Below are 16,871 nucleotides of genomic sequence, written 5' to 3'. Positions count from 1 at the left end.
AGTACCCTAAGGGACGCCTTCGAGTAGTAAATATTATAATAAATAAGGGCTAGTAAAATATCCTAAAATAGATTATAATAAATTAGGATTGGTAAAGTATCCTAAAAAGAAATTTTAGGTTAGGATCGGTAAAAGATCCTAACCAGAAAAGAATGATTTTCTAAAACGAAATGGATTTTGAATTAAAACGATAAAGTAGAAAAACCATAAATACTTGTGAACTCATCAACAATATGTTGACCTTTTCAAAATACATGTATTATCAGGGAGATGAGTGTTGAAGATAGCCATGGAGAAGAGGGAGTCGTCATGGAAGTTTGTTGGAAGATATTTCCACTTTATGTTTAATTATGTTTAGGAAGAGTACTTGATGTGTTAAAACTATGTAACCCTTGAATAAATTATAACAAATAAAATTATCGTTTGTATTATATTTTTGTGTAATGTTCAATATATTATGTTTGCCGAGAATCCAATTATCCCCACGTCGCACAGCTCGGCGTTTCTATCGCCGGGCGAGGGTGTGACAAGAGCTGGCAAAGAATTCACTAAGAAGGTACCTATCAGAGATACAAGCATAAGCATACATTAAATAATTGAACAAAAAAGAAATGAATACATACCAGTAACGACGTCAGGCGCCACCCTGGTCTCATAGCGAGCAAGGGATAATTGGCCTTCACATGGCCAAACTGATCACAGTGGTAGCAAAATCTTGTTGCTTGACAATGGGGCATGTTGATGGCAATCCCTACATTTGTGGCACCCAGTCGCTGATCGACATTTCCCCTCATGCGTATTTCCGTACTTACCACAAGTGAGGCCCCTATGACCTCAATATCATGAATCGACGGGATTGAACCGCTTCATTACCGATTGAGTCTGACCTGTAGCCTATCTCCTCTCTCTCATCCGGATCTCAATCTCAATCTCTCTCTTCCAAGAAAAAGACTATAACTCGTAGAGGGAACCATACCTCTAGATCTACACAAACTCACGAATCTCCATCTTGAACATGCTCAAGTAATGGTACATCTGAACCTGCTTTGAAGAGGCATACTCGAGTCAGAACAGGGATTTATCGATAAACATCTTGCTGATCTTCGTCACCGACTATGTCGTCTGCTTTAGCGACATATACTCCTGGGCTAACTTCTCCCTCTCCACCGGTGGAACATACTCAATATGGAACACCTCTAAAAACTGGTCCCATGTCACCGCGACCTTCTCTGCAAGAGAATAAGCACCGACCACTAGTTTCCACCGGTCCTTCGCCCACAAATGTAGAAGGTCCAGGGCGCACCTGACCTTCTGGTCCTTTGTACACAAACAAGTGAAGAAAAAACCCTCCATATATGATAACCACCTCATAGAAACAATTCGGTCTTTGATCCCCTCAAACTCTGGGGGTTTCGTGATGCTGAAGTCCTGGTACTAAAATGATCCTCTCCTCTGAACTCTTGCAACATCAACAACTACAGTGCCTGCGAAAACAGCAGCCTCGGTAATGACAACATAGCGCTCGTCAAACATCTTGATCATGGAGGCCTTAATAGACCCTAATACCTCCGGGATCGCCTCCCTAACAACCATGGTCACATGGGTGGTGATCATCTCACGAATCTCATCGTCATTCTATCCTTGCCTCATCGAGTTGCCAACTCATGATCCAGAACCTCTAGTGATCGGCATACTGAAAAACAAACCAGAATACATGAGAAAATCCATAATTCATACTATTACTTCATTACATAATTACTAAACCCTGAGGGTTCTTTACTTCCTTGAAACACGTACGGGTCATGTGCTTCCAGTAGTACGGGGCCGTACTACCTTCTACACCTACCCGTATTTGTCTCAAGGGGTTGTCACGTACCACCGGCCACAAGGCCTAGCATCTAGGATACACATACATCCTACACACACTCTTCTAAAAGTGGCTAATCCTTCCTCACGTTGGCCTACTATAAACCATACTCACTTATGGAACTTCCACCAACCCTGCAGCCGCTCGTGCATGCTAATCATACATAATGTTGGATTCAATAGACAATCGAATACTTGATTCTACCCTAAGCCCACAACCAGAAAAGGAATGGTAAATAAGGATAAATCAAACATTCACAGGCTATAAAATCTTAGTTATGTACAACCAGGGTGTGCACACTAAGCAACCCCAGTAACAATGTCAATTCCATCTAGCATAACAAGAATTTCTCCTAGGCAATCAGACATCATAGATCAAGTAATTCTATCATGTAATTCCTGCATATCCCTAGTCTACCAACTAGCATGTAATTCTATCATATCATCTGTACACAAAACAAGTGTGGGTATCTTGGGGAATACTTTTCTCGGCTCCGATTGTTTGTACACATCGCATCCTCTCTGCTGATTTTTTTAGATTTAAATTGAAAATTACTATGTAGATCCTTAATTTGAGTCTGGAATCACACAAGTGTTCATCCAATTCTCTCAAACTAGGGCTCTGATACCAACTTGTAACATCCCAAAAATCATGAAAAAATATCATTCTTAAAACCATAAATCATTCAAAACATAGTTTCCAAAAGGCATAATCATAATCAGAGTATCCCAAAATCATATATCAAACAAATATTGAGAATGATGTGCACAATCACGCCTTCACCTTGACCCTATCGTTAGATGTACCTGAAACCATAAAATCAAACTGTAAGCCAAAGCTTAGTGAGTTCCCCCAAAACACCACCACACAAACATATAATAGCATGCATATTGGGTCCATAACCATAAAAAGGATTACCCCTGAGCCCACAACATAATTATGGATTGCCATCCCATCCCACAACTTATGTCTGGATTGCTCCCGAGCCCACAACGTAAGTCGAGCTTTCCTTCCCGACCCTCAACTTATGTCTAGATTGCTCTCAAGTTTGTTGGCTTTCGCACAGAGCAGTATTGCCTCAACCCAACCGCACTATGTCAATATATGCAATAGATAAACATATAACCAACAAGCAGATAATCATGCAGATCTACCAGTCTAATAGAACACTACAGCACAACAACATTATATATACCAGGATACATCACACAATCTAATGGCACGACATTGGTGCCTTCGACCCACGAGTATAGTGAGGAAAACTCAATTCACAGTCTAAAAGATAGTTGAACTAATCACTGCTCCAAACACTGACTTCACAAATCATATATGCCATAAATAGGAACCAAGCCTCAATCTACTACTCACTACCCCATTGGACATAAATTCAAACCTGGTCAAAGTTAACGGTCACCGGTCAAAATTCAAAGGTCAACCTTTAGCTGGTCACCACATCATGGCCACCCTTGGCTACGTCGTGGCAGGGAAACGAGAAAACAAACAACTCTTGCCCATTTTCCACGTCGTGGATACTGGGTTCCTAACAGCTTAATGGGTTAAGTCATTTTCTCTCGATTCTAAGGGCTCTAAAGCTTATATATGGTACATTCTATGGACTAAATGGAAAAAGTTTCCAACTTTATCCCTTAAAACCCTCTAAGAGATAAATATCTCAACTCATAGGTCCAAAAAAGGCAAAAATACAACATGGCTTAATCATTAAGTACTTAACGTTGAGGGTTCCTAGCACCATTACTAACATAAAAGTTCATGTTTTTCAGACATGCATGTCCAATGTATGACTTGAACATCTATTAGGTCAAAAAAAAAAAGGGTTAATGACCAAAATTCCATGCATGACACCAAAAATCATTACTGCTTCAGTTCCAAAGCACCAAATACTCCAAATGGCATAGAGATTCATAAAGTTGCAAACTTTATGAGATCCCATCACTCAAAACCATCAAAACATGAAGAAAAGGGAAAAAAATTTTAAAGATCTAACAACTTATCAAGTAAAATGTTGGGTCTTAGACACTCACCAAGGTCCAGTAGATATGCCAGAAGATGAAGATAATGCTTGCAAGGTAAATCACCACACCAAAGGCTTCCTTCTCCGTCAAAGATCACCAAAAACACCAAAATGAGTTTATAATTGCAATGGAGGCTAGGGTTGGGGTTTATGAGCTTGAGATGGAGATGGAGGCTGAATAATCATACAACCCTATCCATATGCTACAAGATGAAGATAACGCTTGCAAGGTAAATCATCACACCAAAGGCTTCCTTCTCCGTTAAAGATCACCAAAAACACCAAAATGAGTTTACAATTGCAAAGGAGGCTAGGGTTAGGGTTTCTGAGCTTGAGATGGAGATGAAGGTTGAATGATCACAAAACCCAAGTCATAATGTCCTTTAAATAGGGCCCACGACCTAAGAATTAGGGTTTCCTCCAAAAACACCTACGACGTTGTGGTACCTATGGGCATGCCATGGCGGGTCATTTAAACCCGCGATCAAAACAATACTGCCACGTCGTGGTGAGGCTCCACCATGTCGTGGCCACCCAATATAAAATTAGAACATTTATAAATTAACTCCTACCTGGAACAGGTGTTACACATTAGATTTTTCGTTATTTGCAGGGTACATCTTCTATATGTTTATATTTTGGTAACTCTACCACTGAGGTGCTTGGATATGTTGATTCATATCATGCTAAAGATCTGGACAAGCAAAGATCTATTATAGGGTACGTGTTTACTTTGGATGGTTATGCTATTAGTTGGAAATCCCAATTATAGTCTATGATTGCTTTGTCATGTACTGAGGTAGAGTATCTGGCGATTACATAAGCAGTTAAGGAAGATATCTCGTTGAGGGGTATATTTAGTGAGCTCGACGATAAATTGAAGGTTACCATGGTATTCTACGACAATCAAAGTGTTAACTTCTTGTGTAAAGATCAAATGTTTCATGATCGAACAAAGCACATTGATATTTGTTTTTATTATGTGAGGGATATCATTGAAAAGGGCGATTGTGTCGTGGAAAAGATTCATACAAATTATAATCCTGCAGATATGTTCATTAAAAGTCTTCTTATAGCCAAGTTCAAACTATTTTTGGACTTGATGGGTGTTTTTTATCGCAATTGAGCCTGAATGGCTCGTTGGTACAGGAAGTATTTATCATTTTCGAAATCAATTTTTTCTCTAAATGGTGATTGCAGTTTCTTATGGAGTTTTAGAGTTTTGACGAGATGTTGGTGTTTTATGTTCTTGGATGATTGTTGGGCAAGTTGCAGTTTTCATTGTCAATTTTGAAGTCAAGGTGGAGATTGTGGAAATATGGCTTCCAAAATTGACAAGTTCTGTTCAATTCAAGGGCTACATTGTCTTTCTAGCAATTCAGGTCTAATTTGATCGCCTCAAGTCTAAAAAGGACACTAGGTTTAAAATGAGTGTTCCAAGTGTAAAAAGGGAACCGAGTCTAAAATGGGTGTATTAGGTATAAGAAGGGAACCAGTTCTAAAATGGGTGTATCTGGTCTAAAAAGGACTTGTTCCTAAAATACAAATGCACCATTCTTGAAGGGCCAAATTTGCCAAACTAGTAAAACCTTTATTCTTTTTAGCCTCAACTGAACGCCATTTTCTTCACTAAGAGATCAGATAAAAATAAAGACCTCTTCTTCTTCACCTTTTGAGCGACATTTCTAGGGTTTCAGCCCTTCATCACCAAATCTTTTTAGCTTATTATAATCTCTTTGATCATGCTTTGTAAACACTGCAATATTTCAGTGGACTGACTTTCGGTTTCTTCCACCCTTGGTTTTTTCTCGATTTGGGATTTCCATGTAAATCTCCGTGTCTCTCTGATTTACTATTTTTCTTTGTATTTTTCATTTCATGTGGTTGATTATTGTTTGATTTATTAGTCATATCCCACTTGAGTTAATAGTGTTCTTATGATTCAGATTTTTAGGTTGTTTGATGTATTAGAGATTTTTCGTTTTAATGCATCCTTAACCTCTTTGTTTACTACATGCAACTTTATAGACAAGAGTAAATAAGGAAAAAACTTTTAAGCTTATCAAGCTAACTATACAAATATTTACTTATAATATAATTAAAGATTCTATTTTACAGTTATTTAGAAATCGGGATTTTGTTTGACTTTCCATTCCGACAGTATTTATCTAATACACAATTTATAAAGTTAATGTTGTAAAAGATGTGATTCAAATTTAAAAAACACTCATAAATATAAGAGGTATTTTTAAAATCTATTAAAGCTAGAAAAAAAAATGTTTGCCTAAAATATTCTTTTATGGTATTAAAAATGATGTAATAAGTTAAAAAAGAATAGTGGTTTGTACTAAATATTATATATTTTCATATAAGTTAAAAAGAATAGTAGGTTGTACGAAATATTATATATTTTCTATCATATTATATATATATATATATATATATATATATATATATATATATATATATATATATATATATATATATATATATATATATATATATATATATATATATATATATAATTAATTAATTCACATTACCCTTTTTGAATAATATATTTTCTAGAAAAAAAAACATCATAAATGGTCCATGTGGTTACCCAAAATCTAAAGTTTAGTCCCCGTGCTTTAAAAACTTCATAGATGGTCATTGTGTCTTCAAAACTTTTGACGACTGGTCCTTATTGCTAACTCCGTTAACTTCTGTCCATTAATTGAAGGGAATTTTCGTCATTTCACACCACAGTGACCATTTATGATCTTTTCGGTTATTTTTTAAAAAAATGAAAAAACTAAATATAATTATTTAATATATAATCTCTCTCTCTCTCTATCCAGAAATTACAATCGAATCTTCATCAAATGGTGGTGTTACCGGTGTTAACGGGTGGTGGTGGTATAAAGATTCAAACCAAATTCAATACCAGTGCACGTCCTATCTCTTTTCCAGATTCATACACATCCATACAAAGATGATTTTTTTATAAATATTCAAACCAAATTCAAAACAAATACACACCCTGTCTCATACGAATTCAAAAGCCATAAATCAGGGGAAAGAAATCTCAGCACCCATCAACATGTTTGCATTAAGCAGATTAGGAGTAGAAACAAATGATTCAAAAATCAATTAGTTATCATATCTTTTGGAAGGCTTAATCGTAGTTATTCGAGAAAGGGATGATCTCAGAAGGGTTTAACCCCATATCCAACCTCACTACCATTTTCTCTATGTTCCTCTCGTATCTTTCTCGTCTTGCAGGTCCAAATCTAGGTAAATAGCCCTCTCCACCCCTACTCTCCTCTCTACTTCGGTAATCCCCATCTCCATTTTGATTTGCCCCCATTATGAACAACCCTTTTCAAACCTCAAAAATGTATGGAGCCTGGATGGGGAGGCAGACACGAGGTTGTAAGAAGAAACCACAAAACAAGGCCAGAGCATCTTCATATTTAGAAATAAAAAATGAGCTTGATCGTTATTGATCGAGATCAGACTCGAAAGGGGTGATTGACTTATGCAACAGACGAGATTTCTGTTTCGATCTTCAATGGTTGAGTTCCTTCGATGGTAGAAACGATCTTCAATAAATGAGAATTGGGGGCGATCTATCGGCTATCATCTTCAAATTCATATGAGATCCATTGTTTTTATGCATCGCCTAAAGTTGTCGGAACCCTAGCCTTCATCCTTACCATCACTACTGACACCGTTTTCAACTAAAATCCCTAACAAGTCCTGACGCTTAATACCTACAACGATACAAGCTCCTAGAAGGCAAAGCGATGGAATTCGAATTTGACAATAGAGGAGTGAAGCATAAGATTGGGAATGAGGATGAACGATGGAATTAGTTGAAACTGATTGAACTAGTGGAGAGAGAGAGAGAGAGAGAGAGAGAGAGAGAGAGAGAGAGAGAGATATTATATATTAAATAATTATATTTAGTTTTTTCTTTTTTTTTTTAAAAAAATAATTGAAAAGATCATAAATGGTTCATGTGGTGTGAAATGGCGAAAATGCCCCTCAATTAACGGATAAAAGTTAACGGAGTTAGTAATAAGGACCAATCGTCAAAAGTTTTAAAAACACAGAGACCATCTATGAGGTTTTTAAACCACGGGGACTAAACTTCAGATTTTAGGTAACCACAGTGACCATTTATGATGTTTTTTCAAAAAAAAATTGATGCGAAGATACATAACTTACAGTGTTACACACGACAGTAGCAAAAGGAGGAACAACCACTCGAAGGTTTCTTTTGGTTCCTAAAATCAAAACGAACTTGGATTTTTTAAGTTAATTTCTTATTTTGTAGTTTTTGATGCTAAATCATCCATTTATAATCATGTAAATGGTTTTGGATTTGCTATTAAAATTGTTGATTATGTTCATTTTTTTTTTCTTTTTAACCATATGATTTCCGTTTGCAATAATCTTCTGTCTTAATTCTTTTTGAACTTGATTAGCTTAACAAGGGTTTTAATAATCAAATTGCAATATTGATTGTTTGGTTTTGTCATCGGTAATTTAATTAACACCGGTAGCAAATAATATTAGTGACTTCGTAATAGATGTTTATTGGCATTATGAAATATTTTGGTACAAATTGTTAGTTTTCCGAACTTATGAGAAAATCACTTGCGGTTGTATATTTGTTTGAACATTAATGCAGTTCTTACAAAATTACTCAGAGCTTGTTCAATAATTATGTTGTGAGTTAGTTTAATCGAAGAGCTTGTTTTAGTTGGGTAATTTTGTAACTTGGTTGAAAAAGCAAATATGATTTATTATTCCATAAACTCATTAATAAATTCAATCAACCTAAAAAGAGTTTACGAAACTAATGCACAATCACAACTTAGGTTATGTTTGGCATGTCACATCTAGCTGATAAACTAACTTATTTTTTGAGTTTTTTAAAGTTATTATATTTGTGAAGTCAAAAAGTAACTTATAAGATAGCTTTTTAAAAAGCTATTTAAACTAGCTTTTAATAAGTTTTTTTTTTTAATTTTCTCAAATATATCCCTAATTAATTGTATAAAACATATTCTTCTAATTGTCTTTTTATATCTTCCGGCTAGTTTATCAACTAGTTTTTACCAAATTTCATTTTTATCAACTAGCTTATTAGCTACCAACATAGCCTTATAATCATGCTTTTCTAACAATTACAAGATTATAATACGAATGTTAATTAAATTATTTTTAGTTTTTCATTTAGTAAGTTGAAGCAACACATTCGGTTGTGTAGTTTGAACTCCTTTTTTATGTAGTTAATCATATGATTTGATTTTATGTTATTCTTCCCATCAATTTTAGTTTTGTTATAACTCAACATTTGATTCTTGGCTCAATTCATGTTGCCCGCTTTATAGGGTTAATTCATTTTCGTTATCCAATTTGTAAAATTCATAATCGTTTTATGAGTTGATGTTAAGTGACACACATCAAATTGGTTTTGTGATGGGAGTAGCTGCGTTGTAAACTAAAATTTAGGGGTGTGCATGGGTCGGTTTTGGACTCAAACCCAACCCAACCCATAAATGGTCGGTTTCTGGTTTTTAGAACCCAATAGGATCGGTTTCTGGTCGGTTCGGTTTCTTGGGTTCTGAGGTCGATTTGGGCGGTTTTTCGGTTTCTTGGGTTCAACCCATACACTCACGGGTTCTGGGTTTAAACCCATGGGTTTAAAGTTTTAACCCATTTTCCATAAATGAAGCAACAAGTTAGATACTTCAAAAAATAACAAATTGAAGTTAAGTACTTCAAAAAACATGAGTCTTACAACAAATAGTCAATTACAACTTACAACTAAAGCCCGAAATAGTCTATTACAACTAAAACACAATCAAGTATGGGTGGTTTCTCGGGTTGGATGGGTCGGTTTCTTGGGGCGGTTTGTCGGTTTTAAGTATGGGTCGGTTTCTTGGGTTGGATGGGTCGGTTTCTGGTTAGAAACCGAACCCGAACCCGATTTTTCGGTTTCTAAAAATATCAAACCCAAACCGTTGGTTTTGCTTCGGTTTCGGTTTTTCCGGTTTCGGTTTTGTCGGTTTTAGTCGGTTTCTCAGTTTTTTGGTTTGGGTTTGCTCACCCCTACTAAAATTGCATGTTTTTACGGTTCGAAGCTCGTGAGAAATATTGAACGTTGTTGGGAACATCCACACAAAATTAATACGATCTTTCAATTTATTTCTAAGAGCTTGTTTAGAGTAAGTTAGTAAGGTTGAGTTTAATTCAAATAGTTTATTTTGATCAAACAATCTGGTGAATAGAAGATAATAGGGTTTATTAGTATCTTCAAGTATCAACTTAGACTAGAATTCAATTTGATATCGATTCATTGTTAGCTTTACACCATTAAGTGAATAAAACTTGGATCTGGATTTTTTTTACTCTTGTTTCTAGTATTTATTTTCTTGTATGTTGGTTTAGTTTACTTGATTTCAAATTCTCAGTATTCACTTTTTATGCATTGTAATAATACATAACTATTTTGATTTATTTTTGGATTAAAAGTGAGTCCCTATCTTCCTAAGGATAGACCTTATTTGCCACTATACTATTATTTTTAAATCATATAAATACAAATATGATTTATTGTTTGATAGATTCAACACTCATCACACACCATTTATTTTTCGCTTAAAGGCAAACTTCAAACACCATACGAGCTATACATCCATGAAGAAAAAGTTGCACTTAGGATATCACTCGAGCGACCAAAATAGATGACGACAACATTAAGGACAAATTAGACAACATCCAAGAACTCCCTAATTAAATAATCTCCGATTCACCAAAGGGCTTCTAGCCCAGCGGTATCAGATGTTGCACTCCTTCTTTAAGGTTGAGGTTTCAAGTCTTGTTGAAGACATAGGTAGATTTAAGAGTAATATAATAGGAGTAGGTTAGATTTGCAGTTCAAATAAAAAAAGTTAAAAAAAAAAATCTCCGATTCAAACTTCAAAGATTGCGACGATTTAACGCTATCCCCTTTGTTTTTTATTGTTTTTGTATCGAAAATAATATATAAATACAGTTAAATCGAATAATCTTATTATCAAATATCCGGCGAGATCCATGATACGTTCCTCATAGAGTCATGGGAGGATGTATTGGACTATTGGTACTCCTTGTCCCCATCACTCGCAAGCAGAGGAGATGTTGAGTTCATATAAGTCTTTAGCTTAACTGGTAAGACTTTTTTTTTGTAAAATCGTGAGGATTAACCCAAAACATAGTTGGCTTAGGTGTGTGTATCAATCCAACTATTCTGGATCAAAACCGGATAAATCTTGTCCTTATATTATGAAATACCTATTTGACTTTTTCAGATAAAATTTGAATCAATTAAAAGAATCTGGATAAGATTTTATCCGGCTTATGTACACATTTAACTTTATGTATTATATTTTCTACATGATAAAAGTGTACGTACCCCTTAGATTCTTGGACCCTCGACGATTTCTAGGATAAAAAGACTTTACCATTAACTGCCATAATCCAACACTAATTGATTAAGACCTTAAAATATGAACTCATGACTTACAACAGATTGTAGAAAAACATGTCTTTTGCCAAACTATGTACCATTTCACACATTTAAATTAACAATATTTTGCAATCATAACTATGGCCTATCTAATAAGATCACGATCAAGATTTCCATTTCCTATCTAAAACTAAAAGAACTTGTAAAACTCTTTTAAAAGAATGAGCACAATAACAGCATACCTTCTACTTGTTCAAAGTGGAGGACTTCTGCAACATGTTATCCAGCATACCCATTAAAAACTCATCATCTTTAGAAAATTCACCCATCTGTTCAGAAATTGTTTCCATTTGACTTATCAAATCCTCCCTATGTGATAACAGTATTGTAATATCTTCACGTAAACCTTGATTTTCAGCCTCTAACTGTCTTTTCTCATCTTCAAACTGTTTTTTAAGCTTTTCAGTTTCTAATTTCTTGATTCCCAACAAGACTTGTAGTTCTTCAGCCTGCAACAAAGATTCATCTTTCAACTTCATTTTCTCAGATAAATCAGAAACTTCAATCCTCATTTTTTCGAAAGCTTGGTTTAGAACGTCAATCTCAATCTGTTTTTCTAGATTATTGACTTGTAGTTCTTCTGCATGTTGAGAGGCCTGAAACAAGGATTCATCTTTGACCTTCATTTTCTCAAATAAATTATTAACTTCAATCTTCATTTTGTGTAAAGCTTGGTTTATAACATCAATCTCAGTCTGTTTTTCTAAATTCTTGACTTGTAGTTCTTCTGAATGTTGGGAAGCCTGCAACAAGGATTCATCTTTGACCTTCATTTTGTGACATAAATTAGAAACTTCAATCTCCATTTTTTGTAAAGCATGGTGTATGAGATCATTCTCAATCTGTTTTTCTTCTGAGTTCTTGAAAGCATTGGTCATCTCTTCTATAACTTCTTCAATCCTCTTGTTTCTCTCTTCTAACACCTCTAAAAGGCTCTTTTTTTCTTGCTCAAAACCAATTACCACATTTTCTAAGCTGCTTTCTTTATCTTGTATAACTTTGAAATACTTTTCTGTTTCTTGCTTTTGTGCTTCTATTGTCCCTGTTCTTTCTTTAACCAATGTTTCTAGTAAGACTATTTGATGTTGCAAATCAACAATTTTTTCATTCTGCTCATTTGCTTTACATAAAAGACTTTGATTCTCAATCTTGCATGCTTTTAGGCTTGTTTCAAGTAACATACTTTGGTTTTCTACCAACTGTTTCTCTTTCTCTATCTCAATAAATTTCTGTGGTAAATCATCTGAAACATCTTTAAGATTCTGAATCTTAGAATTTTCCAACTCCTCCTGTAACTGCTTAACTTGTTCATTTTGTAATTTCAGTTTTGATAGATACTCATCCATCTCTTTCCTTTTCTTTTCGAATTGAGATTTCCACTCAACTTCTTTTTCTTCAAGATTTTCTTTACACTTCTTGTGTATTTGTTCCAAATCTTGATATCTCCTTTGAAGTTTCTTCAATGAAGCAGTAGGTCCACTTTTCACAATCTGAGATTCCTGGAATTCTTTGAGAGATGCTGTTAGATCTTGATTTTCTTGTTCTAAATACACCAATTTATACCCCATCTCTTTGGATTGAGAATCTTTTGTGGCTAAAGTATCTCTTAATTCTGCAACCTCTTCATCTCTCTTGTGAGACAACTTCTCAATAGTTGCCTTAGCTTCATGGCACTCCAAGTAAATATTGTCAAAACGTGATTTATACTCAGAAACTTCAAATTCCAACAGTTTCTTTGAGCTTTGTTCATGTGCTAATGCTTGGTTGCATATCTTTAATTGGGTCTGAAGGGTTTCAGATATTCTAATTTGAGCATCCAGGCTTCTTTGAACAGAAGAAATCTCATCCAAAAGCAATGACTTCTCTTTCTCCCACTCTGATTTACTACATCGAAAACTCTCTTGAAGCCTTTCATGTGCTTCTTCAAGATGTTGAAACTGTTCATTCTTCCATTTCAGTTGATCTTCAACATCTCTAAGTTCCTCCTCCAATTTACTTATCATCTCTTCAGACCTGGCATTCAGTTCTTTGGCTTGCTTTTCAGATTGCAACTTTGTTTCCTGAAATTTAGTCACCATTTCAAGTTGAGCTTTTCTTAAGTTATTGTAGAGATCTGTTTTTGTACGAACTTCTTCCTCCAGCCTTTCTTTTTCTGCTCTAGCTTTGTCTAGTGCTTCATGAACATCCATTCTCTTTAAGTCTGTCATGGTGTGTAATGAATCTCAAGGTTTCCTGTTTGATGACAACACAAGAATGAACTAAGAAATCCTCATATCAAATCTTGTTAAACTACTAATAAGCTTGTAAAAATTGATATCTTTGAATTTCTACAGATGTTTTAATTGTACACGTTAACAATCTTCAAGAAACAACCATCATTTATGAAAAAATGATAAGTGAAATCACACATTATTTCCAATGAAGTTTAAGTAACAATATATCTCAACTCTGACATATTCCGATTCAAATAAACTATATGCAAAAAAGTATGATTGTTATATTTTTTTCGACAGTTAATACTAAATTTGAAGTCAGCAACCATTCTATATAAAAGTAACAGCAAAATTGACATAATTTAGTCAGAATATGACTAACAAAAAGTTAAATGCAACTCAGAAAACCCTACTTTGCAAGCAACGAAAACACAGGATTAGGTAAACAAGGCACGAATCAAAGTATACAAGACATATAACACATAGATCCAACGAATTCTAATAAAAAATCAAACTCAAATGAAAACCCCTAGCCGGAAATCAGATACCTAATAAACTTGCACTTACAAAATCAGCAAGTATCAACCAAAGTTTACCTTTAATCGTACAAGAAACTCGACCAATCAAAGTGTTGGAAAAGCAAGAACCAGGTTTCCGAAGTTCAAATCGGAGCAACAAAAAGAGAGACAGAGATTCGTCTTTGTCCTTTTGCTTCTATCATATTTTGAATTGGATTTTGCCCGCCTTCATATTCTCGACCTTCCTTCAGTTCTTTGAGTCTAGTTACAGAGACAGTCCCTGATCTTAGTTAAAAGATCTATAAATGACACAAAATATCTCCTTCCCGATTTTAGTCCCTATAGATATTTTTATAGGACAAACAATCTTACACTAAGACCATTTTCAACCCATTACACAAATTTTGTACTAACTAGAAGGTGAGTCGCGTTTCGTTGCATTCCGATTTTTTCTTTTTCATGTTTACATATTTTAGTGTTTCTTTGATTTTTTTTTTCTCGTTTGTTGTTTCTATTTTGTGTGTATAATGTTTTGAGGAAAGTAAGGTCGTATAGTAGAATATCAAATGTATGGGGACCAAAAAATCAACTCCACAAATTAATGTGGCAAAAACTTGAGATATCACTTTTGGTAAATGTTAGGGACCACAAATAGCAAACTCTTGAAACCTTTGTGGCTAACGGATCTAAAAGCTAGAGGACCAAAAGTACTAGTTCCACAAATGTGGTAAAAACTTGATGAGGGACCAAATGTTAAGACTTTTGTGGCAAACTTTGAACAATAGAAAATAGAAAAAACATCATAAATGGTCTCTGTGGTTACCCAAAATCTGAAGTTTAGTCCTCGTGGTTTAAAAACCTCGTAGATGGTCCCTGTGTTTTCAAAACTTTTGACAATTGGTCCTTATTGCTAACTCCGTTAACTTTTATCTGTTAATTGAGGGGCATTTTCGTCATTTCATTTCACACCACAGCGACCATTTATGATCTTTTCAGTTTTTTTTTTTTAAAAAAAGAAAAAACTAAATATAATTATTTAATATATAATCTCTCTCTCTCTCTCCCTCTCTCTCTTTCTCCACTGGTTCAATCAATTTCAACTAATTCAATCGTTCATCCTCATTCCCAATCCTATGCTCCATTCCTCTATTGTCAAACTCGAATTCCATCCCTTTGCCTTCTAGGAGCTTGTATCGTTGTAGGTATTAAGCACTAGACCTGTTAGATTTTAGTTGAAAACGATGCCAGTAGTGACGGTGAGGATGAAGGCTAGGGTTCCGAAAACTTCAGGCAATGCATAAAAACAATGGATCTCATCTGAATCTGAAGATGATAGCCGATAGATCGCCCCTAATTCTCATTTATTGAAGATCGTTTCTGTCATCGAAGGAACTCAACCATTGAAGATCAAAACAGAAATCCCGTCTGTTGCATAAGCCCATCACCCATTTTCGAGTCTGATCTCGATCAATAACGATCAGGCTCATTTTTTATTTCTAAATATGAAGATGCTCTGGCCTCGTTTTGTGGTTTCTTCTTACAACCTCGTGTCTGTCTCCCCATCCAGGTTCCATACATTTTTGAGGTTTGAAAAGGGTTGTTTTAATGGGGGCAAATCAAAATGGAGATGGGGATTACCAAAGCAGAGAGAGGAGTAGGGGTGGAGAGGGCTATTTACCTAGATTTGGATCTGCAAGATGAGAAAGATACGAGAGGAACAGAGAGAAAATGGTAGTGAGGGTGGGTGTGGGGTTAAACCCTTCTGAGATCATCCCTTTCTCGAATAACTACGATCAAGCCTTCCAAAAGATATGATAACCAATTGATTTTTGATTCATTTGTTTCTACTCCTAATCTGCTTAATGCAAACATGTTGATTGGTACTGAGATTTCTTTCCCCTGATTTCTGGCTTTTGAATCTGTAAGAGAGAGGGTGTGTATTTGTTTTGAATTTGGTTAGAATCTTTATTAAAAAAAATCATCTTTGTATGGATGTGTATGAATCTGGAAAAGAGATAGGAGGTGCACTTGTATTGAATTTGGTTTGAATTTTTATACCACCACCACCCATTAACACCGGTAACACCACCATCTGATGAAGATTCGATTGTGTTTTCCGGAGAGAGAGAGAGAGAGAGAGAGAGAGAGAGAGAGAGAGATTATATATTAAATAATTATATTTAGTTTTTTACTTTTTTAAAAAAAATAACTGAAAAGATCATAAATGGTCCCTGTGGTGTGAAATGACGGAAATGTCCATCAATTAACGGACAAAAGTTAACGGAGTTACCAATAAGAACCAATCGTCAAAAGTTTTGAAATCACAGGGACCATCTATGAGGTTTTTAAACCATGATGACTAAACTTTAGATTTTAGATAAGCACAGGGACCATTTATGATGTTTTTTCATTTTTTTTTTTTATCTATATGTGCGTCCCCTTTTATGTCATTCTAATAACCGATATAACCGATCCCTTTTGGGAGACCAAATCATGGATCTTTCATTTGAGAGTCAATAGGATAAACTAAAGATATTGGGCCGTAGGTAATCGAAGTGGGCTGCAAAGAATGGTCTTAAAACTTAGATTTATGGGCTACTTTTAAAAAGCTTACGATGGGCTGCCAAACAAAGTAGACGGGTTGGTGAATAGATGGATCAAATGAAGAGTTTGGGGT

The 16,871-nt window shown here is 35.1% G+C and overlaps 1 protein-coding gene across 1 annotated transcript; it reads right to left on the bottom strand.

The window, feature by feature from the left end:
- Positions 1 to 11,410: 11,410 nt before the first annotated feature.
- Positions 11,411 to 14,425, bottom strand: LOC111913263 (uncharacterized protein At4g38062). The gene is made up of 2 exons (XM_023908981.3): positions 14,273 to 14,425; positions 11,411 to 13,695 (listed from the first exon to the last, which is right to left on the bottom strand). The coding sequence occupies exon 2, from the start codon at positions 13,668 to 13,670 to the stop codon at positions 11,649 to 11,651; it is 2,022 nt and encodes a 673-aa protein (XP_023764749.1). The 5' UTR covers positions 13,671 to 13,695; positions 14,273 to 14,425; the 3' UTR covers positions 11,411 to 11,648.
- Positions 14,426 to 16,871: the final 2,446 nt, after the last annotated feature.

Source organism: Lactuca sativa, chromosome 5, assembly GCF_002870075.4.
Source record: "Lactuca sativa cultivar Salinas chromosome 5, Lsat_Salinas_v11, whole genome shotgun sequence".
NCBI classification, from domain to species: Eukaryota; Viridiplantae; Streptophyta; class Magnoliopsida; order Asterales; family Asteraceae; genus Lactuca; species Lactuca sativa.
The sequence above is the reverse complement of the archived record's forward strand: the minus strand, read 5'-3'. Positions and strand labels throughout refer to the sequence as shown.